Genomic DNA, 25,505 nt, shown 5'->3' with positions numbered 1-25,505 from the left:
TCTTGACCCCTGTGTTCTGGGCCCTATAAAAGTGAGACAGTATGAACAAAAGGTTTATCCCAACCTGACATATGAGCGCACTCAGGGAGAGAGAGACAGCTAACAGCCACTACACAGACTTCAGAACACAGAGACACAGAGGGGCAAGCAAAAAGCGAGAGAAAGGGAGGGAGGGAGAGAGAGAGAGAGAGAGAGAGAAAGGGAGGGAAGGAGAGAGAGAGAGAGAGAGAAAGGGAGGGAAGGAGAGAGAACGGGAGGGAGGGAGGGAGGGAGAGAGAACGAGAGAAAGGGAGGGAAGGAGAGAGAGAATGGGAGGGAGGGAGGGAGAGAGAGAATGGGAGGGAGGGAGAGGGAGAGAGAACGAGAGAAAGGGAGGGAAGGAGGGAGGGAGGGAGGGAGGGAGAGAGAACGAGAGAAAGGGAGGGAAGGAGAGAGAGAATAGGAGGGAGGGAGGGAGGGAGGGAGAGAGAGAGAGCTTTGTGTTGTGAAAGTGGAGAATGACAGAAACACACTGGAAAGGGGGAGGAAGAGAAGGGGAACAGACAACAAAAATAAAAGGAGACTATTTCCAACAGCCCACAGCAGGCCAGGAGAGAATGTGACTCCACCTCTCCCTCCTCTCACCCTCCCTCCCTTGGTCTCGGTTCCCTCCCCCAAGCCGAGGGCTGGGAGATTAACCTGACTGTGAGGAGCTGCGCTTTAAAACAGTGCGGCGGCCAGAGATCTCACACGCACTCAGCTGGCTGAGCAGGACACACACTGCACTAAGAAGACACATCTGCAACACAGGTTTGTGAACATGCGAGCAATAAAACAGAAATGGTTTTAAGATCTTGGACTGACAGCTAGTATGTCCTCGTGTTTCCTGCCGGTAGAGTTTACAGTAGTAGTTTTTTTTTTTTTAACAGAATTGTTTCAGCTGAGTGAGAGTTTAGGGAGACCCATCTTCCCTGTGTTTTGCCTCAGCAGATCTCTCTGGATCTCTGGGGATCTCTGTGGCCCCGCTCAGGATTTTAAGCCGTCTAGAGCCAGAGAGAAGTAGAGAGAGAGATCGTAGGAGAAGCGCAGTCGAGCAAGGAGCCCAAGCCTACGGGTGATTACGCGAGAGAGGAGAGCAGAGCGCAGAACCGGTAAACATGGATGCCGGCCCCTTGGCGGCGGTGGGCGAGGGCTCTCCAGAGGGTGAGACCGTGTGTGCCGCGCTGGCCCGCTACGAAGCCACGCTGCGGGACGCCGTGCGCGAGATCCACGTGGACGTCAGCGCCTTCAAGCTGGGCGTGGAGCAGCGGCTGGAGGAGGCGCTGCACATGAACGGCCCGCTGGGCCGGGCCGTGGCGCAGCTGCAGCAGGAGAACCGGCAGCTCCGCGGCCAGCTGGAGGCCCTCACTCGCCAGGTGGAGATGCTCACAGGGACGGTGTGTGACAGGAGTGCCCTGCTGGGCCACGGAGGTGCAGCCGGGGCCCAGTCGCCCCCCTCGCCCAGCGGCGCGGCGGCCCCTGGCCCAGGCCCTGCCTCCAGCCCCTCCATCGCGCGCTTCTCCAGCAGGGCGACCATCTCCGTCAGCAGCAAGGCCAGCGTGAGTGCACCGAGCGGGGCTACAGGGTTTGAGGGAATGAGAGAGGGAAATGTGAGCACACGAGCTTAACGAGGGCAGTGGGGTGGGGTGGGGGTGGGGGGGCTGGAAGGAAAGTGTGTATTCTGAGCCAAAGACCCAGATGATGTCAGACTTTACGAGTGCTCAAAATTTGAAACCTGAATATCTAGACGCGCATATGCTGAAAACCGTATGAAGAGTAATCGTGCGCGCCTGGCCAGACTTTTACACACATCCTGCACATCTTGTCCAAGAACAATGATGTTTTGGAATGTCTGATTTACGAAGGATGAACTGAAGGGCTGAGGGCTTAGGATAATTTAGAAAAAAAAAAACAGTGATGATGGCTGTCAGAATATACCTAACGTGTCAGAGTGGTCAACCATTTAGACGTGTCTGACAGATTCAAGACCTCGTACCTTTTTTAGAACCCAAGTAGTTTAATTTAGTGACTTTAACAGACATGAGTCAAAAACAACTGAGTGCAGGAAAATCTGTAAAAAGTAACACAAGCTGGATTTAATCAAGCCAGAACCCAAAATATGACATATCGCTCGTATTTGAATTAAGGTTTAATGATTGTGATGTCCTCCTCCTTGGCTGTGAGATTATTTGGTTCAGTCAGAAGTTCAGAGGTTGTAGTTCAGAGGTTGTAGTTCAGAGGTTGTCATATGGCCTGCACATGGGACGTCTCTTGGTCCGGCCGTTTCAGACCAGGAAAAGCTCTTTTCATTTTATTTGAGTCTTCCTGTTCTTTCCTGAGCTTGCAGCTGCACCCTGTAACTCACTCAGACGCAAACACACACCGGCTCCCCCCTGCCCTCTGCCTCACACTCTCTCTGTCACTCATTATCTGGTGTAAAGTCTGCTCACGTCAGACTGAATACGCATCACCGCTATTTATGTTGCATGTAAATCCACAGATCATCTTTTTCAAATACATAATACTGTTTCCTGTTAGGAGAAGGACTAATGAATGACTCATTAACTTTTCTCTGAACCGTGTCTGACAGACGAACTGTGGATGGCTGGGGTTTTTTGGTGGGGAGTCTGGTGTCTTAGAGTCAAGAACACAAGGCTGTTATCTGCCTCTCTGTCACATCCACACCTGCGGACTCCGTAATGAGATCTCAGCGCCGGCCGTGGACAGTGGACCTTAAAAGAACTCGGGTATGCTAAAGGACAGCCATGCTACACGCGGGAAGGAGAGGGATAGAGGTCAAGGAAGAGAGAGGGAGAGAAAGAGAGTGAAACAGAGTGAGAGAGATCCCGCGTGTGCCACATGAGGACGTGCGCTGGCCTGCCTCACATCGGCTGTCCACGCAGCTCTGCTCCAAGCACCTGCAGATATCCACCACTACATGTTATCTCTGCTCTCCTCTGGCGCTGGATCCGCAGCGCTGGCTATCTGTGGCTCCCATCCTGCCTGCCTTTATCCCGGCCTCAATCTTGGTCTGTCGCCACGGTATCTGTCTGTCTGTCTCTCTGTTGCCACGTTTGTCTCCACACACTCTCATTACGCGAGCTACGTGGTCTCCGCATCGCCTCCTGGAGGGTCTCCGAGTTCGGCCCACCCAGCTCAAGCCCCCTGTTGCGCTGGGAGCTGGGTTCCTCTCCTGTAATAGCGAGCACACTCCAGTGGGACTATCCACCAGAGGAATGCTTCTGTTCCACAAATAATCTCTTCTCCACTCCCACTCCACTCCCGCTCGACGCTGTCTCCGCTGAAGCGCCTGCCACTGCTGTTGCCAATTACCGCTGCATTTCTGTGGTCTCGGTGGGCCATTGTGTCGACATTCTGCCTCATTTGAAGTACATTGAGTGAGTAAGGATTAGAAGGCCAGAGTTCCAGTGCCCCTCCCCACCCCTCCACACACACACACACACACACACACACACACACGTACACACCACTACCCCAGTCTCATCTTCTGGGCCTTGCCATAGTCCCTCCAGGCACCAGTGGGTTTGTCTGCTGTCCTTCTCTTAACTCTTCACTGGGGACTTGTGGATGCTTGGGGTCCACACCTGCACTGTGCTGCAGGCTCACTGCCACCCAAATCCTCACTGCCACCCAAATCCTCACTGCCACACAGTTCCCAACAGATCCTGCCACACACATACTACCCTTCAGCCCTCTTCTTGATAATTGTGAACAAAGTGCTCTTGGGTCAGTGGGTTATCTAGATTATTCTGTACCATGGTATGGCAGTGTACTGTACATGTCTTGCACCTTTTCTTCTGACAGGAGGTTTATTTAAGGGAGTGTGTGTGTGTGTGTGTGTGTGTGTGTGTGTGTGTGTGTGGTGTGTGGTGTGTGAGAGAATGACAGAGCTTCACCAGAGCATGTATGTGGGGGAGGTGTGGGGGTAGATAAGATGTGCAACTGTTATCTATGGAAACTCCATCAGAGAACACTCAAGAGTGAGAGAACACACACACACTCACACATATACACACAAATATACTGGCATTGTATTTCATTATTTATAAATCGCAGTGTTAATGCACATCTTGGGTACATTATGTGTTGTATGCTTATACATACTTAATATTCCTAAGAAACACTTTTAATGTCTGACTTCACATTACATGATCTCCTCCTGACATGTCAGATTATAATCTCAGTAGGTTAAAATTAGCACCCTATCAGTGTGTGTGTGGGGGGGGTTCAAATCACTGGACTGCCAGGCCCCTTTAAATCAACACCAGTTTGGGACTGGAGCCCTGCGTCTCCAACACCCCCACGTCCATAACACAACTCCATTACTCAACCAGAGGCTTATCAAACCCCCCCCCACAATCAGATCTCAACCGTAAAGGATCTGACAGATTATGTTGCTATTGAGCAAGCATTGGCTTATGATGCATATGTTTTCTAAATGGGCAGAACAGTTCCAAAGCACTGCTGGCTGTGATGTTTGGCTAGCGTGGGCAGCATGTGTGCGGTGGGTGTATGTTGATCGTGCACGTCCAACATACAGACCTGGCCTCTGCTTTCGCCTGTGTGCCAGTACATCTGGAGCTCTGTCTGCACGTGCGCCCAGGCTTTTCTTACGACCGGGTCCTTTTCGCTGCCTTGCAGGCCAAAGGAATGTTTGCTTGATCATGAATGCTTGGAGCTATATTTGGTCTGCTGTTCAGTTTTCACTGCTTTTGGTGCTACAGTTCCACATGGGCAGGCAGGTAGGCCTTGAAGGTATGCCTGCGACAGACAGATTTGTTTCCCTGTCTTCATTAGCAGCAGCTGATATACCTGCAAGGTCTTAAAATCATAAATTTAAACCCCACACCTGGTTATGTATATCAGATTTTTATAGGTACCCTTTTGGATGTGTTACCGTGTGTGTGTGTGTGTGTGTGAGATACGCATGACGTTTTAAGCCTGGCTTGTGGGGACTCCCGGCCCAGTGCCAGTACTGCCACAATGGAACATGGCATTTAATCTCCTTCTGTTGCCTTGCCTGGGTCTCTATGTCCAGCACAGGTTCCTGGCAGAAGAGAAGAAATAGAACAAACAACTGCAGCATGGCTATTAGTACAATGGAGTGAAGAGTGTGTAGGGCTGGAAAACAGAGAGCGTTTGGTGGGTGAGGGCTGCAGAAAGGTCTCTGACCACTCCCATGCAGGCCCTGGGTCTCCTAATTAGTTCCAGGCAGTATCGTGTATTTTCATCTCCGTGGTTACAGGTTAATAATTCTCTGTTTATGGTGTGACCTCAGTGCCCTCCAAATCTATTGTTCCTGCCTTCCAGGACGGTGTGTGGGCGTGTGTGCATGCACATATGTTCTCATATAGACTGTCCGCCAGGCAGACAGTCTGGGCTTTGGTTGTGGGAACTGTCTGTGCTGATATAGGGCCCTGTGCTTTTAGTACATTAATGAACCCAGGAAGAACAGTGTCTTATGGTGAGGCGTTGCCCTTTGACACTTCCTCCAGCCGGTGTTCCTTGTGTACGTCTCAGGTTTGGCCTTGAGTCTGTCGGCAGGGCCAGAGGGCACGGCAGGGCGGAGGCCTCCACCAGCTGGTGGCCTGAAACCCTAAACCAGCCTCAGGCTCGTCGGTCTGGGGCGCTAAATGCTGTGCGTTCATGGAAACATGGCCTGACCCCCACCCTGCCCCGCCTGGACCCCTCCCTTCCTCAGCCCCCCCTTTCTCCCACGACCCCCAGCCCCGAGGCTGTGCCTGCCCCCGGCTCGGCTCCGGCCCCTCACGTCTTCAGGTGTTGCTGGGGTGACGGTGTCACTCAGGCCACCCAGGCTACAGCAGTCCTCACCAGGACGCTAATAGCCCTCTCTGCCTGAGGGGTCTCAGATGCCCACCTGAGTGCTCCTGTCCTGGTCTCTTTTGCATGCAGCCCATCTGCTCTTCCCTCGGCATGTCACGTTTACGTGCATATTTCTGCCATGGTGGCACACAATGTGCCAATGTTGCTTTGCTGCAGCGAAGACATGGAGGGTACATCTCTCCAGGCCACGCCGTGCCTCCACGAAGCTTCCTTCGGATGGAGGAATTGCAGCTTTTGCACCCTACGCAGAACAGCTGTTGGGCCTCTTTCACCAGGTAGACACAAGTTCCAAGAGGAAATTACAGAGCCGAGCTCACTACGGCCCGTGCCATGAGAGCGCATTCCAGATGCCTGCCTGTATGCACTGCTCTGTGAACCCTAGTTCCCACTGACTTCCCATTCACTGCAGCAAAGAGTTCAATGAAAGTCAAAATCACTGCCATGCCGAGCAGTTCCGCAAACGCTACAAGCATTTCATTCTTGTTCTGCTCATGCTAAATTTCCTTCATTCGGCTCCTGAGAGATTTAGGCCTTCCCTAACATCCGCACCACCCATTTGAAGATGAGGACTTTCTTTCCGCACGCCAGCTCTGATCTGTGTGTGATGGAAAGCACGAACACTAAAGCGTGCTTATACCAGAGCAGGGCTTCATGTGCCGCTAGCAGTCTGTGGGCCCCTCTGCTTCTTCAGAGGACCTGTTGTGTTATTTAGGCTGTCGGTTCCTTCTTAATGTGCTTCCGTCGTGGTTTCCATTGTGAATATACATTCCATTCCACCACCTCAAAGTTCAGTGAAGCTCAAATGTCAGGAGCGTGTCCTGTCGGATATGTCTAAGCCCACCCCTCTCCACCCCCTCCCCCTCCCCAGTCCTTCATCTAAACTGCCATTCAGCTCAGTCAACCTTTCCTCAGACAGACAGAGCGACTCCCGTTTTGCCCTTGCACTTACATACCTCGGTGGGCACTTGACATGCTCCATCCATCATAATCCACATAAACTCCCTTTGTTTGCACCCCAACATTTTTCAGGCAACCAGCCAGCAATGGCAGAATTCCCATTTTGGCATGGCAGGCTGGCATCGGACAACTCTGACATTTAAATGCATGCATTCTCCAAGGGAAGCCCATTGTCTCATTCGCCACGCTTCGTCGGCTCCTCTGGGCCGGCCGCAGAAACCGTGGAATGCAGGCTGCTCTCGGTCCACGGTGGAGACTGAGCCGTTTCGTGTGTGTGTTGACGAAGTCGTACCAGACCGGGGGGCTGAGAAACGAAACGAAGCCACTGAGACATGAACTTTCCCTCCAACCCACACACACACACACACACACACACTTTCACCTGTGGGGAACCAGGGCTTCTGCAATGGAGCTAATAGAGTTCACTCCCCCACACTCTCTAAACTGTGTCTGCGTCACACTGCTCTCGTCATGTCTATGAGCCTTCGGGAGAGACCTGTACTTTCAGCAGGAGTGGACGGAGGTTCCCTAGAGAGCTCTTCTCCCGATCTCCCTCCAGGCCGAGGGCTTCTTCGTGTCTATTATCTCACCGAAATTTCCTCCCCATATTTTATTGTTTCCTGCTGCTGGTTTGAGGGAATTTGTTGTTCCCTGGGGAGCAAGCCACTTGTGAGGCTGCAGTAGAGAGCTCTGTGACTGTGTGTGTGTGTGTGCGCGCGTGAGATTGTGTTGACATGTCTGCTAGGTGTGACTGGTATCTTCAGCTTCTTACTTAACCCAGGTAACGTCTCAACCAGAACTGCAGCGAGGCTTCCGACCGCCAGCGGCCGCGGGCAAGGGCAGTGCGTCAGCTGGATCGGCCCAGGCCCTCCTTCTCTGCAGACATGAGATCACTCTGGAACACCACATAACTCCTCACTGCTGGTCCAAACGTTTCCACACCTGGAGCGTTTCCATGTCAACGTGGGCCATAGCCCGAACAGCAGCATGTTCCGCCAATGAACCAGAGCCGCGTGGTTCCTATGACAACCCTGACTGCACCCACCCACCCCATCTCCCAGTGGGCCAAGCAGCTGCTGTAGCCCCCTGCCTCTCCGAAACGCACACCCCTGTAGCATTCCTCCAGGCTGATGTCACCTGGTTTCTCTTCCACAGGCTCAATTACTCTCTGCATCTCAGTCGTAGGACTTCTGGTGTGTATGCAGGAACACACAAGTCACACACGAGCACCTGAATGCAAAAAAATTTTTAAGCCTCCATGTGTATTCATGCAGGTCTGTGCTTGTAAGAAAACACATGCAGAGAAACAATACAAAAAACAAACAGTAAATTCCCAGAAAAGCTGACAGTAGACAGCAGTCAGGCCCGTTATGGAATGGCTGCATCAGTCTGCATCAGGTATCTGTTACTCTGAGAAGCAATCTTTGTTAAACACTGAGATTAGCTGTGGCGATAGACTGCTCTGCATGAACGCTGATCAAATCTGTCACGTTGATTCAAAAGTGGAAATTCACTCGAATTTCTATTAGATCTGCAAGGCAAACAAGCAAACAAAAAAAATGCAAACATTATCAACATTACCCTTTGATGACTGAGGTCCCTGTGAAACCCTAACCCTAGCAAGGAGGCCACGTTTATGCGGCGTGCGCACCCACCGGTTTCAACTTCGCTGATATCAACACAGTCTATTTCTGCTATGCTGGCAGCAGCATACGCTCCTGCACTGAAGAGCAAGTGTGGCCATTAAGGAATGAGAGCGAGAGAAGTGAGCAGACCTTTACATTGTCACCTCTCGACACGGAGCACTGCGATCTCAGATCAAAGCCAACTGGCTCTGACAGAAGCAGGCGGCCTGCGCTAGTGCTTCCGATAGGGAACACATAAATCTGGATGTCAGGAAAGAGTGATTAGATTACATCACTCACCCTTCCTGTGGAGTCATGCAGATGAGATCCCTGTTCTCTTGGAGAACCTGGAGCTGCAGAGGAATTCGAGCCTCTTTCATCTCCTTGATTAGGCCTCACTGGGTAATTACGTCAGAAGTCACGCGTCGCTGGCTCTGTTCTGGTGGTTTTCCTCATAGTGGAACTGTATTCGGGTGAAGCTGTCAGAGAGAGGAGACTGTATATAATCTCATGGACACACAGATCCAGTGTCCTGAGTTGCTGTTTGGCCCTTTGTTTAATAATACCTCACCATATAAGACGTCTGCCATGAAGATCGCAACAAAAGATAATGTCATGGCCCTGGTAATGGCACAGCAGCAAGCAAAAAGAGGAAGAGACTGGATATTTACCTATCCAAATGACCCACAACAGAAATATCCTGGCAAACAAAATAGGGTGGAAGAAACAGGAGACAGGAATGGAAATTACATTGCATTTACATGTTCGGTGATTAGCAGATGCCCATGTCCAGAGCGACATAAAAAAAGTGCTTTGTCATCTACTCACAGAATGCTTCCTGCCCAGTATAATAGGTTAGCGTCAAAGATACCATTGAACGAGAATACTGTTAAATACAAGAATCAATGCTGCTACCTAAAAGCAATGCAAAAGAAGCATAAGTTCCATATCAAAACAACAATGCGTTCAGTACCAAATCATACTAAACAATATCAAACAATAAGTGGGAGCCAGTGAAGGGAACACAGCAGTGGTATGATGTGTGTGAACTTCCCTCAGTTGAAGCCCAGGTGAGCTGCTGCATTCTGGATCAGTTGTAGAGGTTGGATGGCCAGTAGAGGAAAACCAGCAAGTAGAGACAAGATAAGAAGAGACTTGCACAAGCACCCGCGCAGCTTCCTTGGCGAGAAAGCGCCGAATCCTTCGTATGTTGCACATGGGAAATGACTGGGTCAGGTTAGAAACATGAGTGGAGAATGATGTCTGGTTGTTCTAAGCTAGGCCCGGGCCACGAGCAGCTTCAGACGCCCAGTGGACAGTAGACTGTAGACATGGACTGGATGTGGATCCTCTCCATGTTGCCTGATAGTACCGTCCCTCCAGGTAGGACTGGAACCAATTCCGTGCTGAGCCAGTCACACCAAGGCTGGAAAGAACAGAGAGGAGGACGTTGTGGTTTGCTGTGTCACAGGCTGCCGAAAGGCAAACAGATAAACCACTAAATGTAATGGTCAAACACATCTTGTTGGTCTTGTGCTGCAGTGCAGTATTATTCCTTATGTTTAAGTTCATATGGCGTATCTTCTTGCCTTCCAGAGTATTGAACGTGAGGAGCCTATAGAGGTGGATCTTGCACCAGCCCCCTCTGCAGTTGAGAATGGACACGCATCCATAGATGGTAACCATTGGCAACTCTCTCTAAGTAGCAATGCTTCTTTTTATCCCTCCACATTCACCAATGATCTGCCTGACTTACCAGAAAACTCCACCCCGCCAGAGAGCTCTCCAGCCGCTGGGATGAAACGGCAAAACTCTTCCCCGGTTTTCATGGCGATGCCACACCTCCCTATCACTGCAACCACCAAAGTAGCAGACTCACTTGCCATAAAGGGCCCTGAGTCACCAAGCAGCCCGATGCAGACAATACCTCCAGCTGGGACAGACAGCCAGCCAGACAGCCAGCCAGACAGCCCGACAGCCACCAGTGGCAACCAGCCACAGCTTGAATCTACTATACATGCAGGTATTATGCATGGCATAGTCATCGCCACTTCAGGGTGTAGTGACTCACCTATATATAGTGACTGACATATGGGACCAATATCAATATTTATGTAGTGCCTTAAGTTCAAACTCTAGTCTATTAATGAAATGCAGTGGGTGTAAGACATGTAAAAACTCTAAAAATGTATCATTCATTCATTTTACGTGTCGCAGGTAAATCAGGCAACACGATTATTGTAAACATACGTTGCTCTTAACACAAAGGGGAATACAAATAGTTGAAGTGAATTTTATTTTCCAATTAAGTGCCATTTTTTGCCTTGAACTTGTACAGGTGTAAGAAAGTATATTGTGGAATGCCTCCAGATAAAAAAAACCGCACAGTCACTAGCATCAACCAACATCACTAACATATGTTGGCCACAGATAAATTGTGCACAACTGAGGCCTAAATTATACAGAAGGCTTAATTATTTGTTTTGATGGTGAAAATTATTGGTTGTAATCATGTAATAAAATATGCGTGTGTCTAACTGTGCGCATCTGGCTTGCTGCTGTTCTAGTGTCCTCTGTGAAATCATGGACTCCAAGTCCTGTGAGAACAATGGGCTCCCCTCGGCTGACTGGTAACAACAGACCTTTCTCAGACCTTTCGGCTCATACGTGCCTTTCTGTTCGCTCTGCAACTGTGTTTAGACAGCAGGTGACAATCAAATGGGCCTTTCTTCTTGATTACATTTATTTAAATGCACCACGCAGGTGCTTATTTGCTTTAGTATGTGGTGTATGTTCAGAGGTGAAAAGAATTTAGTTTAGGTGTGAGAGAGACTATTTGGCCTCCTAGAGCAGAGGTATCAGATGCCATATCAGAGACGCTCATGTGGGAAAAAACCCGACTGTCTGCCTGCCTAACGGAAGTCTATATGTGTTTTGTCTGATGCATCAATCACAGACACCATGGCATCTTCTGCACCACCCAAAGCTGTGGCATATTCGGGTTACTCAGGTCTCAACCAGTACATCCCAGACAGGTTGGTCAATGTAAATCGCAGTCTATTGCATAGTACACATGCAGCACCCACCTCCAACACTGCTCAGTGTAATAGTTGGATATAAACCCGGTGGAAAGCTGGGGCATCTAGTGGTGCGTTGCAGTCACGCGCTTTCATTTGTGTGTATCAGGAATGTGGATGTTCCAGGAGAGCTGTCCTTCGGCAGGGGTGTCGAACGCCGGCGTGAGCTGGTGAGGTCACAGACTCTCCCGCGCAGCCTTGGAGCCCAGGCGCGCCGGACCATCTTCGAGCGGCTGGATTCAGAAAACGCCAGGTTAGCTGTGACTGGCCCTCACAAACCACCCTCTACATGGACCAGCCTGTGGGGGTCTCGGCTCGGTGTATTAGACGTACCTGCTCGTGCCTCATTTCTTACATGCCTTTTGTCCCTCCGTGGCCTCGGCCGCTGCCGCAACACCCCAGCCGGCCTAAACCTGTGGACCCCAAGCCCAAGCTGAAGCGCTCCCAGAGCTTCGGCGTGTCGAGTGCCAGCAGTATCAAGCAGATTCTTCTGGAATGGTGTCGCTCCAAAACTATCGGATATCAGGTGAGGCATTATGCCTTGGCTCTGGGCTAGGAACAGCCGGTGATGAGCGCACATAGTCTACCCCTGCTCTCAAGGTCTGGGAAGTCAAATAAAAGCACTAGCAAAACACTCAGATTTAAAGACTTTCAAGACTTCTTTTTGGCTAGTAATAAGTTCTGTTACAACTGACACATAAACCAAGCAATAAGTACATCAAAATACTAGAATGATTATATTTAGCCCATTTTTAAAACTGTGGTCTAGAGAACGTTTGGTAGCACTAACTTTTTAAGATCTTCAACATCAGAATCTTAAGAGAGAATCATAACTCATAGATCTTGCAATACATTTACATTTAAGTGTACTGCAAAATGTTACCGTTAATTAGATAAGTGCACTGTAAAATGTTACCGTTAGTTGCAATGAGTTGTATACAGCTGTGTACAAGAGAAGAAGTGTGTATGTGTACTTTAGCAGAAGTGTGTGAGCTGTGCAGCCCACCAGCTCTCTGCCTCGGTCCTTCACAGCTGCACGAGGCATTGCATGCAGCCCTCTCTAAAGGCAGCACTTTCATGGTCAACACAAATCTGGAGCAGAAATAACAATGTAACAGAGTACCAAAACGCCCAATTAAGAACAACTGTGATGATGTACATTTTCATATTGACAGATGGGCTTTTATTTGCCAGTGGAGACTCAGGACATAGATGGCATTAAATTACAGAGTTTCAGATGCCAGCTCATAGCAGGAGGTGAAATATTGCAACACTCTTGGTCTGCTTTCAGTTTTATAATAGAGATTGAAGGATGACTAAAATAATAGTGATTGAGGATGACTAAACGTCACAAAACCACCTTTTCGTTTTTTGGCAACACTTAATTCTGTCAGCTCAGAATATAGCCATGGGCAAAATTAATGCAGTACAGATAACATCACCAGCGAGTCTCAGAAAACTTCCAGATGTGCTCAGGGTTGAAGTTAGCCAACATAACAGCACTGCTCTTACAAGAGGTCATTCAAACACTGTAAACTGTGTTACAAACACAGATCATAATCTATATCCAAGTTTTCCAGTCACGGGACTGGATAAACCCTGTACTTCAAATGTTAGTGTTTTCTCTGCTCCAACATCACTATCTGAACTCAGGATGGGTGTGTTCATTAGCTGAAGCCTTGAGTCAGGTGTGTGGGGAACAGGTCGCAACACTCAAATATGCAGTGTATGATTCTTGAAGACCCATACTGGGAAGCAGTGGTATACATATCCCAAGTGCCAACTTTCCTATTCCACAGAACATCGACATCCAGAACTTCTCGTCCAGCTGGAGTGATGGCATGGCTTTCTGCGCCTTGGTCCACTCATTCTTCCCCACCGAGTTCGACTACAACGCCCTGTCCCCTGCCGATCGCAAGCACAACTTCGAACTTGCTTTCAGCACCGCGGAGTAAGTTACTGGCACATCGGCACTGGTTTTTCCCTACGACAGAGACGCGTTAACTTGCGCTGCACGGTCCACCACAAGCTGGAACGTGTCACGGTACTGCTTCCGTCATCCAATTCACTTAACGGCAAAACGGTGCGGGACAGATGGAAATCTCAGAAGATAAAAAGATTAGCGCAGCGGCTACGTGACAGTCAATTCTTTGGATGGCGTTAAAAGGCTGAATGAAGTGAAGACTGAGCGATGGGAAAGATGACCTATGTGCAGTACTTTAAAACGATCGTCGAGGTCAACTGCACGAGGTCATCTCCCAGCGTGGCCTGGCGGATACTATTACCGACTTTCCGAGGCGTGGGGAAGCGGTGCCTGTAACGTAACCCTCCGGTTAAACCGCCCATCCAAGCCAGCTAACGCCAGGCATCCCCTTTTTCCAGACATCAACAAACCACCCCTCTCCCTCCATGCGGCTATGCACACAGAAATGTGCTTATCATATTAATTCAGTCATTTTGTTTGCAATATCTTGTATATGAAAGGAACATGTACACAGTTAATAACTTGTGTTAAACATCTTTTCCACCCATGTTCCAGGCAGAAGGCTGGCTGTGACAGGCTCATTGAAGTGGAGGACATGATGGTGATGGGCAGAAAGCCTGACCCAATGTGCGTCTTTACCTACGTCCAGTCTCTCTACAACCACCTGCGCAAGTTTGAGTGAGACATCGAGCCCGTGCCACCATGCCTGTTCTATTCAGCAACTGCTGCTGAAAGTGCAACACTGCCCTCTGCTGGACTATACATGAACTGTGTTCAGCATATGAGCACAGTCAAAAGGTGCCAAATGAGGAGCCACTTTGGTGCGATTTGCTTTTTAAAAAGCCTGATGTTTTACGACTGTATTTTTTATCAAAAAAGGCAACTATTTATTTACTTTTCGTGTAATTGTGCCAATTGACTACAGTAAGCTGATGATTTTATAGAGGGTGTAAAAAACCTGAAGGAAATGATTACCAACAGTTAAATGCCAATTGCTAAACTGCAAATGTTTTTCATCTTAACGGTTATCTTTAAAAGCCTAAACTGCAGAGACATGTACAGAAAAGGGTGCCTTATATTCTTAGACTTGAGAAAGATTCAAATTTTTTTTTTTGCTATTTTTTCTATTTCATTGTTATAAAATGTGGTTTTAAAGTACAAGCACAGGTTGGTCTCATTATATTTCTGCAAGACCACAGCCTTGCCAAAGCTTACCACTTAACCCCATACAGAGCCAAGTGTGTTTGCATCTGACTACATACCACATGGTAGATAAATGGTGTAAATTTGGTGTGAATAAAGCAGGCTTCACAGCAGCCTATGCTGCATGGTAAGTAAGAAGTGTAACATTTATTTCCTTCTCGGGACTTCCTCTCTGCATATCAGTCTTTTGTGGGGTTACATAATCCTTTACTTTGTTTTACGGAATTTTATGCAGAACTGAAACAAAATACTTTTATAAAGGATAAACTTATAAATGGATGACTTGGTCTTCAAAAGCTTGACTTCTAAATTTGTTTCTCTCCCCCCTATAACCAATGAAATAACCAGTTTACTACAATCCAGTCCTTAGTTTTAGCCTAAACATTTCCTGGAACTGGTTTTCAAAAACCTTCCATCTGCATAAGGGTGATCCTGGTTTAGTAATGTTTGGTTAACCAGAACAGAATGATTGATATACCAGATTTCATGCTAGTTTACCAAAACATCATCAGGTGTGAGTACTTGATCCACTGGAGACAGCTTTACATTAACTATAGGAACTGAACGGCACATTTCACCAAGTCACATCAGTACAATCTGATATAATCAATCACTTCTTTTATAACAAAGTACTATTCTTCCTCCAGTTTCATTTACATACTTCTGCTACATGGATTTGTATTATATATTATCCCAGACATCCTTGGAAGAGTCACGGTGTTCTTAATTTTGAAGATTACATTTATCCCAATAACAACCTGTTTAAGACTGTGATTTAATCCAGTTCGTTAATGAAATCCATCTGGATTTGACTGGATTACTAAAAGAATGGTCCCTGATTAGATCCACTGGAATAGGATCAACTGATCAGTGCACGAGTCATTTAATTGTCACTGGGCGTTATGGCTCTCCCATGTCACCCTCCACGGTTCGGACCAGAATGTAAAGCTCTGCCAGTCCAACTACAGATGCTGCAATCACTGCAGAAATGATTCTCTGCAAAAAAGAAGGACCTTACATAATTACTGCAGCATCGCATGACATGAAATAAAAACAGCCACAAAATCTATTTTGTATGATTGTATGGATATCCCTTAATTTTGCACTTGTAAAAGAAAAACTTAGGAAACCCATCTCATCCATTTTTAATACTAACTGGAATATTATGAACAAATGTTTTGCAGTTTCAACATCACTGCTAAGATCAGTTATCAGTGCGTGAGGATTGCTCTTACCGCTGCCGTCTCTGTGAAGATGTACTGACTGCCAAGGTAGGCACAAGCGAAGGATGCAGCCACTGTTACCAGGAAGTTGAACACAGTAACAACAACAGCCTTAACAGAGCGGACTGCAGGACAAAAATGTGAGTTATAATGAGAACTGAGCAAGTGGGTCCATGGCAAGAGAATTGAGCAAAGGAACAAAAAATAATGTTGACCTTGTCTTCCAATGTCTGCTAAGGATCCATGACTTACTTCCTGTTGGTAGAAAAACAAATCAATGTGGACCTACACCATGTATAGAAGAGTCCCTCAGTAGAGCATAACACTGAATAATGTGCCTTGTTATTGATAAAACTCTCCGAATGCAGAAAACAACTCACCTGAGGATTTACGTTCCGGGTGATTCTCATATATTCTTCGTTGGCTAGTTTTGCCTTAATCTTCTCCAAGCGAGCCACCAACTGAGGGTTCTGATCATAATGTACATTCAACAATGTTAAGACACCTGTTTACATTCAAAAGCTACAGGTGTATGCAGATGAATACAGATTCAGGTAGATAGTCTCACTCTTGGAGGCAGTTCGACCTTCGGCAGATTAAGTGTGCTGTCTTCCAGCAGTTCATGAAGATAGACTGGATATCCTTTAGCCAAAAAAGATCACCTTCATTCACCCCATCATGATGACATATTTCAAACAATCCAAACTCCCACTTTATATTAAACATCACTGTCTCCAAATGTGAATGAGAGCATTGTACCATCTGCCAAAGTTTTACTACATTAAATATATATTTAAGGACAGTGACACAATAGGTAATTTGTTAGCTGCAATAAACCAACACAGTCATTACATATGCTGCTTCAGTGGACCCCAAATAAAACACTATATTTAAGAGAACAGATTCAGAAGATCAGAGTGCGGTTTTTATCTTACCATTCTCCTGAAGACATTTCTGCAGCTTTCTGGCCGTTTTAAATGAAATGTTTGGCTGTTCTTTGAGAGCCTGTAATTGCTCGCTAAGACTCGGTGAGGTGCGGGATTCGTTTTCCAATAACCCTTTCACTCTCTCACGAAACTTTCTGCCGAGCGTAAACGAAGACGCCATGACGTTCAGAGAGAGACAGATATCTGTGGAAACCTGATCAAAACCTGTTATCTTAATACATCGGTAAACGTATCGTCACTATTTCACCGAAGCCTTCTACCGAGGAAACGTCCTCAGCGACATGCTGCTATCCAAACACCGCTAACGCTGGCGTCGGAAACCCACCTAAGACACATTAAACTCCACCAGCTTTGGTCAAACACTTAGTTATGGTTAAAACTGGTCGATGAAGCCTACACACGGTGTTGAAGTCATCTATCTGACTAACACCATATTTTTAACGTCAGCTGGCTGAATCAGCTGACTCGGCGCGCGGGGATGACGTTGAGCCGCACGTGGTCCCGGCCGTTAACAATGAACACATTTACTGAAACTCTGTGTTTTGATAAATGTTTGGACTGATCAGCCAATATTCGTCGAAAACCTAAATTGTACTGAAGTGGCCAGTAAAAAAAAAAAAAAAAAAAAAAAAAAAAGCCAGAAAGCTCGTAAATGGATCACGAGAAAACTGGACAACACTTTCGACACTTACCTTTTTACAGTTAGCTGACCTTATAAAACAAAATACTAAAAAAAAACCATTTTATTTTTATTAACACTTTATTTTGTAGTAATTAAACGCGCGTTGTGCTTGTAAACAGGCTGCGCTGGAGGCGCGATGCATCATGGGGACGTATGGAGCTGCCAGAGTAATTTAAAGTGCCATTCTAGTCGGTTCGGGTGTTTTCGGACATAATGTGTGTGCGCAGTTTGTAAATAGAAATTTAGTGTGCATATATATATATATATATATATATATATATATATATATATATATATATATATATATATATATATATATATATGAAAGAGAGAGAGAGAGAGAGAGAGAGAGAGAGAGAGAGAGAGAGAGAGAGAGAAACCTTGCGGTCGTTTTCTATTCGTTTGACTCGCGTTTTTTTTACGTGTGTATTAAAAAAAAGATGGCTGCGCGCGTAGTGCGTCGGGGCTTGTTGTTGACAGTCAGTAAATGCAACAAGAACTTTGCACAAAGGTTATTGAGAGGCATGGAGTACAACTGTGGACAAGTACAGACCAGAGCGTATAACTGGGGACTATCCCGGACCAGAGCTCGGCCGGCCTGTTTAGCTTGTGCTCTGTGCAGTTCTCTGCAGACCAGGTTCATGTCATCGCGGTAAGGCGTGTGTGCAAAACCGTGCTCTCAAACCCTACTTTAGCTCTTAGATTAGGTTGTGTAATGGATTAGAATAAACCTTGCTTCCTTTTGCAACATGAAATTAAGACTTACCGGTTTTTCGCCTCTTTATCTGAGGGCTTACATATCTAGGTATATCTGTGTATTTTTATAGCCTGTTATCACATGGCCTACATCACAGAAAAGATTGCAAAACAGACTATACAGGGCAAGATGTAGCCAACAGTCATTTTCACCTTGGTATCATATAATTTGATAGGATAAGCATGATCAGGAAGCTGAGTTGCTCACTTTCTAAAGAATTCTACTGATGTATTTTGCAGAGCCTTCCTGTATAGTACCTGAAACATGCAGAATATAAGTAAACAGTTACATTTGAAAACAGATATTATTACAACTTTGTCCCTGTGTTGGTGGCTAACACCCAATCCGCTCGTTGGATTGACCCAGGTTGGGTCAGGGAACGGTGACTACCGGAAAGGTCTATTTGTGGCTGGCTATGTCTTTCACTGGCGAGCAGGGCTATCTAGGGCATACAGATTCAGAGCATACTGGGCTGTGTCCAGGTTTCCATATCGGTTGTGTAATATTCAGGTTCATGTTTTTCCTGTTGCCATGCAATATGAGAAAGCAGTTTATTAAATGCACTGACAATTATGCAGTGATGTTTCTGAGTGCTGAGTATGTCTGGCTCCTGCCGAGGTTCTGTTTGGTTGTTGCCTTTTCTTCATTCTCCTTTCCTCTGGGCCCATTTCGCAGAAACAGGCCAGATGGGAAAGTGCTGGAAACTGTTGGGGTGCTTGAGGCACCAAAGCAGCAGGGGAAGTATGAAACAGGCCAGGTGTGTATTTCGGGGGTTAATGGTCGATATTTGCCAGCTGTATCGATCGGATCGCTAGCTCTCTCGCCATCTCTCTTGTAGCCACTGAGCTTTAGAAGTGGCTAAGTTCTGATGGTCTCTCTGCAGCTTTTCCTTCACGGTGTATTTGGCTACAGAGGGATAGTGTTGTTCCCCTGGCAGGCTCGGCTCTACGATCGAGATGTCGGTCCTACCACCCCCGACAGGTAGCTCGTTTATTCATACACCTTTTAAAAGTTGCCACTTTCTGACTTTTCAGTGTTTAAAGGGATAGATCAGCCAAAAACACTGACGTGAGCAGGGAATGAAAGCCAACTGGTTATACTCAGGAAGATTCTACTTTTGTTACTGATTTTTAGCATTTTGGCTAAACTATCTTATTTATTTTATATTATTACAGTAAGACAGAGTCCCTGGGTCATGAGTCAAAAGAGGTGAAAGGAAAAACACACACTTACTACCAGGTCCTCATAGACATCCGTGACTGCCCCCACATAGTGAGTCTCTCCATTTTGTGTAGATTATATGCAATTAATTTTTTCTTAACACCACTTTGCTCACCACTTGTGTAAATTCATCTCAGATGACCGTGTTATTTCAGTCCCAGAGGTCTCAAACAGAGGCGGTTACGTTTCTGGCAAATCATGATGATAGCAGGGCCTTGTACGCGATACCAGGTCTGAGACTTCAAGCAATGGCTGTATTAATAGTTAATTTTGTCTTTGCATATTTGAATCAGTTTCAAGTTGTGGTCCTCTCAAACCGCCTTCTTTCAGGTCTGGACTACGTGAGTCATGAAGACATCCTGCCTTACAGCTCGACAGAACAAGTTCCCATCCAGCATGAGCTGTTTGAGCGCTTTCTCATATTTAACCCATCTAAAAGTAACTGCACATTTCCCACTAGATTACTCAAAGTTCAGTTGCTTCCTACCCCACCAGTGATGGGACTGTGTGTGTGTGTGTGTGTGTGTGTGTGTGTGTGTGTGTGTGTGTGTGTGTGTGTGTGTGTGTGTGTGTGTGTGTGTGTGTGTGTGTGTGTGGTTTGCACAGTGCCCTCTTTTAGCCCGAGAGATACACTCCAGGCCTGGCAGAAGAAGAACCATCCGTGGCTGGAGCTATCTGATGTACACAGGGAGACCACAGAGAACATCCGTGTCACTGTTATTCCCTTCTACATGGGCATGAGGGTAGGCAAAGGGAATTTGGGGGTGAGCTAAAGCGTTTGGACTGAAGTCTCTATTTAGGTACTTGTCTCACCAATCGCTATAACACAAGCGTTGTGGTTGTGTATCTGTTTTGTTTTTTAGGAAGCACAGAATTCGTATGTGTACTGGGTAAGTAGAGGCAATGCTTTAACAGTAGTCACTTCAGATGCATCATTCACTATAGTCACCTCCAGGGAAGATGACCTTTGGGTGTTTGTCTCAGTGGCGATACTCTATCCGGCTGGAGAACCTGGGCAGCGATGTGGTTCAGCTCCGCGAAAGGCATTGGAGAATCTTCAGCCTGTCTGGCACTCTGGAGACAGTACGCGGCAGAGGCGTTGTTGGCCGGGTGAGCAGAGGCAATTCGAGCGGCACATTTGTGTCAGACATGGGCCTGGCCAGAATGGGGAGAATTGTAAGGCTTGGTATGTAAAATAAACTGATTCTGTCTATTGCGCAACCAGGAGCCAGTGTTGTCAAAGGAGCAGCCAGCATTTCAATACAGCAGCCATGTGTCTTTGCAGGCTCCTAGTGGCCATATGTGGTGAGTTAAATGCCCTCTTCCTAATAACCTCCCGGCTGTGTACAGCAAATAAACAAAGCATTCTGGGGGAATGGTGGTTATAGAAACAGCTTCTTGTACAAGCATTAACTTATAATAAACTTTTTCATGCACAATACATGTATTAACCTAAAATCACCTTTAATTGCAGATAATCGGTGTTGGTGAAAGCAATTGCAATTCAGCTGTGTTGTTATACCCTTTTGTGTGTGTGTGTGTATGTGTGTGTGTGGTTGTTTTTTTTGACAAATAATCTACACTGTTTTCAAATATCCGTTTTGTATATTTGTATATAGGGGGACATTTCGCATTGAGAGGACAGATGGCTCCCACTTCGATGTGCGCATTCCACCTTTCTCACTGGAGAGCAATAAGGATGACAAATCGCCCCCTGCTGGTTATACTCTATAACACACCCCCACCCAGAGGACCCGCTTATCAAAGCTGGCCCCATTATGCTGCTCTATGGAACTATGCTTAAGCACAGTGTTTCCCAGTCCTGGCCATAGAGTGCCCACTGCACATTTTCCCTGCTCTGACATGCCCAGTTGCAAAGAGCTAAACGTAGATACGCTTACGGAGCCGTTCGTTGCTGATGAGCTGAGCCAGGCTTGTTGGGAACAAGTGAAATAAAGTTTGCAGTGTGTGTGTGTGTGTGTGTACTTCAGCAGCAGGGGAAACGCTGCTGGGGGCGTGGCTTGATGTGAAATAAAATGAACACATTTTGCGGTGTTGTAACCCAGTGGTGGGTGCGTTTCAGTATGCAAGGGAACAAAAAAAGGATTTTGTAGTTCATGGTTTGAAGGGCTTCCTGTATGTGAAATAATTTTCAAATAGTGTTGAATGAGACATGCGGTTTTCTTAGTTGTGAGAGTTCATACCTGCTAGCAGGGTAATGGTATTTTAACTGGGAAGCTCCCTCACTCCCAGGCCAAGACCCATCTTGGAATCACTTCATCGTACGCGGTTGTGTTTGATGGATTTTGAGCTTACATTCTGTTCATTTGGAGAGTGGATGGCTGAGCAGGAATTTAACTGTATTCAGGGTGAAGGGATCATAAAGGGTATAACACTGCAGCCAAGATGGCTGTTGTAATTCTGATTTCATGGCAACGTTTACCACTCGGTAGTGGAGTGTTTTGCCAGATTCAGCCTTGTTGGCTTGAGAAACTTGAGCGTCTTGTAGAATGTTTGAGTACACTGATGCATTGACACGGTTAGTAATGTGATGTAAGTAATGTTAAAACAAAAATAAATGCACATTTGAAAGTAGTTGTTTCTTGATTATTACTTGTATGTTGGAGAAACTGAAGGAGGGTATATCGTGTTATGGTGTTGCAGACCCTTTTTTCTTTTCCTGCATTTACCTTTTAATATTGTCTTATTTCATATCTGTAGCCGCCCGCATAATGGCTTGCTTTAGGACTTCATTAAAGGGGAAACATTCCATGCAGTAGCCGACAACATAAGGAACACAAGCTTTGTTATATGTAAACGACATTGATCTGTGAAGGTCTTGGTGCTAAATGAATGATGCTAAATACTAAGTGATTTTAACTAATTAAGTTCTTTTTTATTAACTTTTGTATTTCATGGCTGGGAGAAGTATACAAGTCCTTGGCTAAAAGGGGATGGTGTAATAATAATCTTTTAAAATTGAAAGCCAAGCATTAAAAACTCACTTGAGTCAGACTGTTAAAGTCTTTGCGCTAACTGACCTAAGTATTAAAAGTGAAAATATATCCTATACGGATAACCTAAATAAAAATGTTCCATCAGGTTTGAATTTGCATGTCACATGATCTGTGGGGTGTTTTCCTGTCAATACTGCATTCAATTTTATTTAATTATTAAAATTTACAATATAACATTGGTTTCTATCTGTTTATTCAAAACTAAACGTTTATTCAAAACCATTACACATTTTATGGGCTTACTGGTTAAATGTAGTGGAAACAAATGTAGTATCTTTTGATTGCAGAGGATTAAAATTATTTTAAAGCATAACTCGTTAAATCAAATATTCAAAAATGACATTTAATATTAGTGTAGGACAATGTTAAACTCTACCACTATTCAGTACACAAAGAAACGATGTCACTGGTTAAAAGCTTTTGTGCATTTAGCACCAGGTGTCAGTATAGAGTAATATGAAATATCACTGGTCAGACTGAAGACATTGGCTGTGCGTTGATGAGAGTCAACTGCGTTAGGCGGGTTACTTTTCACTGCCGCAGTGTACGTCCTGACCTACTGCAAATGGCAACTCGTTAACCACACAGATGTATCCATTTGATTCATATCTATATATCTAAACCTAGTATATACGAAAGGCCATTTATTGCAATGCAAAGAATGTGCATGATTTCAATGAATGACCATCCGGTAGATTAGTTTCATTAGCTAATTGCAAGTAGCTTGGTCGTTTAATTTGGATAAATAGCCTATTTGCTCGCGAGCTAGACCACTTTAAAACTGAACTCGAAGATGCTGAACCCCTCCCCAGAGCTCGAGCGAGCCCGTGCCGCACGCCCTTTGCACGATGACGCACGAGACTACAGTGTTGTCGGACAGGGGATGCAACAGCAGCCGCAAACGCACCTGCGACAGGTCACGCCAGGGAATTAGAGGAGACGCCGAGACGAAGCGGAGGTTAAAACGTCTCACGAGGTCGGTGGCAAATATGCTGGACTTGAAAGCGCTAGGATGACTTGAGCAAGGAGGAAACGGGCACAGACAAACGTTTCCATGCCCTTGTCGTCCTCCCCCCCAGTTACTGACCTCGCTTTACTTTCCGTTATGAAGGAACTTAGGTTGCGGGTCGGTTCGTCGAAATGCTGGCGTTTTGGAAATGATCTGTGTTTACTGGAGTCCCACCCCGAGAAGCGCGCTCCTCCGCGGAGGCAACTGCATGCACGGAGTTTGAGGTCTGCTAGACATATTTTGATGGTTATCTGCGGCCATGCTGCGGGCTTTATTATCTGAACTGTTCCCTACTTAAGGGGCACTGAAATAACACTCGAGTATATTTTGGTGAATCTTCGACCTATTTGCTTGCGAGACTAATTCGTGACTAATTCGTGGCATATTGTTTCAGAAGGAAGAGACGTTTTGGTGGATCTTGCTGCACCTGTCCATGACATTTCAGACCGCTACTTTAACGAAATAACTTATTAGAAGCTAATGTGTCAAGGCGAATAAACTGTCAAAGTTTGGCAGTGCACGAGAAATGAAGAACCAGCTGCTCATTCGTGCAATGAGGTCACTATTCGTACATAACGCGAGTTTGGAAATTGTGGCTGATTTCTAAGCAAATCGGAATGCACATCGCCGTTTTTTTCTGAAATTTTTTAGCTTTTACTTATTTTCTTATTTTTTATCTTTTTTGTAGCGTTTTCTTGTTTTTGGGAATGAAGGTGAACGCTTGCTCGATCCGTTTGTCCAGGACAGCTGTGAGAAGCGTGCCTAGGGAAAATGTAAACAGAGACGCGGGACTCAACTTGGCTGTGAATGCTATCGCATTATTGGGTCAGTAAGGTGCACCATCGCGGATGGCATTGGCTCACATTCATACTGTCCTGGATTTTTAAGGGATCTGCAAATTTAGTCCTGTTTGCATTTTGGCGTGAATACGTTTTTGAATGCGTCTCTGGGCGGGCGGCTCATTTCCATTTCTTCAGTGCGAACTTTAACCATCAAACATGGGTGCGAAGCAGCCGAAGGGAGCGGGGCAGGAGTCAGGAGCCAGTCCGCAAAACGTAGCATGGAAGAGGACACCGACGAAAGACAGGAGCGACATATTCGCCTCGTTCGTGCTGAAGTCCGGGGATAGGGTTGGTCGCGGCGGGAGCCCTCCCCCGTACCAGCGACGCATAGGCATGATACAGGAGATGATGCTTATGGCAAAACAAGGGAAACACGACGAGGCAACAGAGATGCTGAAAACCCTTCGGCAGGTACGGGCGTCCGGCAGCTTTCTCTTTAATAGCATTAATAGTAGACTTCAGTACTGTAAAATGACCCAGGTTCCACTTGCCAACTCGTCCGCCAAACTGTTCGCTGACAACGAGGCTGGAGAAACATCTCAGTAATTCGTGGTCTCCGATGTGTTGCCAGAATTTAACTCAGAGTTCCCACTTTCACTGCTATGCACAAAGGTGAATTATTCAGCTCAGTAATACAGTGTAAGCTGTAGTGTCTGTAATAGTAAGGGTTGTTTTGCTAGGTGGGTTTCATGTATATGGGATAGCCTAGTAGTTAACAATATAGCATGCCAAAAACACTCTATCATGCAAAGCTCACATCTCTGCAACAAGCTTCGACGTCTCTGTTCAGAAGACCATCAGGAGGTGCAGGTGTTCTGCACAAGCCTTCCCACAGGACAAAGCCCAGTGTCATTTCTACATGGTCATGCTGTTGCTTACTTCCATCACTGCCACTGAGACAAGAGGCTGGACCAGCCCATGGTGCTGACGCAATTGGACCTGCTGTGTGATTTATTACCGGTCTGTCAGGCTTCTCAGGTGCTCCAGGCCTCTCTCTGAGAGAGAGACAGAGAGCGACAGAGAGAGAGAGAGAGAGAGAGAGAGAGAGAGAGAGAGAGAGAGAGAGAGAGAGAGAGAG

At 46.4% G+C, this 25,505-nt stretch overlaps 4 protein-coding genes across 9 annotated transcripts in view; 3 read left to right on the top strand and 1 right to left on the bottom strand.

The window, feature by feature from the left end:
* Window positions 1–552: 552 nt before the first annotated feature.
* On the top strand, window positions 553–14,687 carry smtnl (smoothelin, like). Of its 3 annotated transcripts, none has more exons than XM_035533943.1 (10): window positions 553–789; window positions 970–1,577; window positions 10,062–10,143; window positions 10,243–10,488; window positions 11,033–11,095; window positions 11,422–11,500; window positions 11,652–11,795; window positions 11,945–12,068; window positions 13,342–13,493; window positions 14,082–14,687. In XM_035533943.1, exons 2-10 carry the CDS (start codon window positions 1,137–1,139, stop codon window positions 14,206–14,208), a joined length of 1,458 nt encoding a protein of 485 aa, XP_035389836.1. In that variant the 5' UTR covers window positions 553–789; window positions 970–1,136; the 3' UTR covers window positions 14,209–14,687. The 3 variants fall into 3 exon arrangements, with proteins under 3 accessions (XP_035389836.1, XP_035389834.1, XP_035389835.1); XM_035533941.1 differs by having other exon boundaries at window positions 554–789; window positions 10,225–10,488; XM_035533942.1 differs by having other exon boundaries at window positions 554–789; window positions 967–1,577; window positions 10,225–10,488.
* A 170-nt stretch (window positions 14,688–14,857) lies between these two features.
* tmem199 (transmembrane protein 199) lies at window positions 14,858–17,364 on the bottom strand. The gene is made up of 6 exons (XM_026997662.2): window positions 16,888–17,364; window positions 16,521–16,594; window positions 16,333–16,422; window positions 16,168–16,207; window positions 15,965–16,077; window positions 14,858–15,725 (listed from the first exon to the last, which is right to left on the bottom strand). The coding sequence occupies exons 1-6, from the start codon at window positions 17,057–17,059 to the stop codon at window positions 15,630–15,632; spliced, it is 585 nt and encodes a 194-aa protein (XP_026853463.1). The 5' UTR covers window positions 17,060–17,364; the 3' UTR covers window positions 14,858–15,629.
* A 555-nt stretch (window positions 17,365–17,919) lies between these two features.
* Window positions 17,920–22,154, top strand: poldip2 (polymerase (DNA-directed), delta interacting protein 2). 2 transcript variants are annotated; one of them, XM_026997736.2, is made up of 11 exons: window positions 17,920–18,233; window positions 19,014–19,095; window positions 19,222–19,319; window positions 19,514–19,610; window positions 19,715–19,790; window positions 19,890–19,997; window positions 20,166–20,302; window positions 20,423–20,449; window positions 20,544–20,669; window positions 20,785–20,864; window positions 21,179–22,154. In XM_026997736.2, exons 1-11 carry the CDS (start codon window positions 18,022–18,024, stop codon window positions 21,291–21,293), a joined length of 1,158 nt encoding a protein of 385 aa, XP_026853537.2. In that variant the 5' UTR covers window positions 17,920–18,021; the 3' UTR covers window positions 21,294–22,154. The 2 variants fall into 2 exon arrangements, with proteins under 2 accessions (XP_026853537.2, XP_026853536.2); XM_026997735.2 differs by having other exon boundaries at window positions 19,697–19,790.
* A 1,024-nt stretch (window positions 22,155–23,178) lies between these two features.
* The window catches only part of lrrc75a (leucine rich repeat containing 75A), a 19,222-nt gene continuing 16,895 nt past the window's right edge, over window positions 23,179–25,505 (top strand). Inside the window, exons 1-2 of one of the 3 annotated variants that reach the window (XM_035534196.1) lie at window positions 23,256–24,410; window positions 24,563–24,838. In XM_035534196.1, the coding sequence (XP_035390089.1) occupies window positions 24,584–24,838 (255 nt within the window). In that variant the 5' untranslated portion in view covers window positions 23,256–24,410; window positions 24,563–24,583. Of the gene's footprint in view, window positions 24,839–25,505 lie in introns of all 3 variants that reach the window. The other 2 variants (XM_035534195.1, XM_035534197.1) reach the window with 2 other exon arrangements.

The sequence above is a fragment of the Electrophorus electricus genome, chromosome 15 (genome assembly GCF_013358815.1).
Source record: "Electrophorus electricus isolate fEleEle1 chromosome 15, fEleEle1.pri, whole genome shotgun sequence".
Taxonomy (NCBI): domain Eukaryota; kingdom Metazoa; phylum Chordata; class Actinopteri; order Gymnotiformes; family Gymnotidae; genus Electrophorus; species Electrophorus electricus.
Note: the sequence above shows the minus strand (reverse complement) of the source record. Positions and strands in the feature narration are given on the sequence as shown.

Excerpts from the sequence above, each read along its gene's own strand:
- tmem199 (XM_026997662.2), bottom strand. The coding sequence starts at position 17,059 with ATGGCGTCTTCGTTTACGCTCGGCAGAAAGTTTCGTGAGAGAGTGAAA. Across the intron at positions 16,208-16,332 it reads CCCGGAACGTAAATCCTCAG|GAAGTAAGTCATGGATCCTT; the intron begins GTGAGTTGTTTT and ends TTCTACCAACAG. Across the intron at positions 16,078-16,167 it reads AGCAGACATTGGAAGACAAG|TCCGCTCTGTTAAGGCTGTT; the intron begins GTCAACATTATT and ends TTTGTCCTGCAG.
- poldip2 (XM_026997735.2), top strand. The coding sequence starts at position 18,022 with ATGGCTGCGCGCGTAGTGCGTCGGGGCTTGTTGTTGACAGTCAGTAAA. Across the intron at positions 19,791-19,889 it reads GGCCTTGTACGCGATACCAG|GTCTGGACTACGTGAGTCAT; the intron begins GTCTGAGACTTC and ends GCCTTCTTTCAG. Across the intron at positions 19,998-20,165 it reads CATATTTAACCCATCTAAAA|TGCCCTCTTTTAGCCCGAGA; the intron begins GTAACTGCACAT and ends TGGTTTGCACAG.
- smtnl (XM_035533941.1), top strand. The coding sequence starts at position 1,137 with ATGGATGCCGGCCCCTTGGCGGCGGTGGGCGAGGGCTCTCCAGAGGGT. Across the intron at positions 11,796-11,944 it reads CTGGATTCAGAAAACGCCAG|CCGGCCTAAACCTGTGGACC; the intron begins GTTAGCTGTGAC and ends GCAACACCCCAG. Across the intron at positions 12,069-13,341 it reads CCAAAACTATCGGATATCAG|AACATCGACATCCAGAACTT; the intron begins GTGAGGCATTAT and ends CCTATTCCACAG.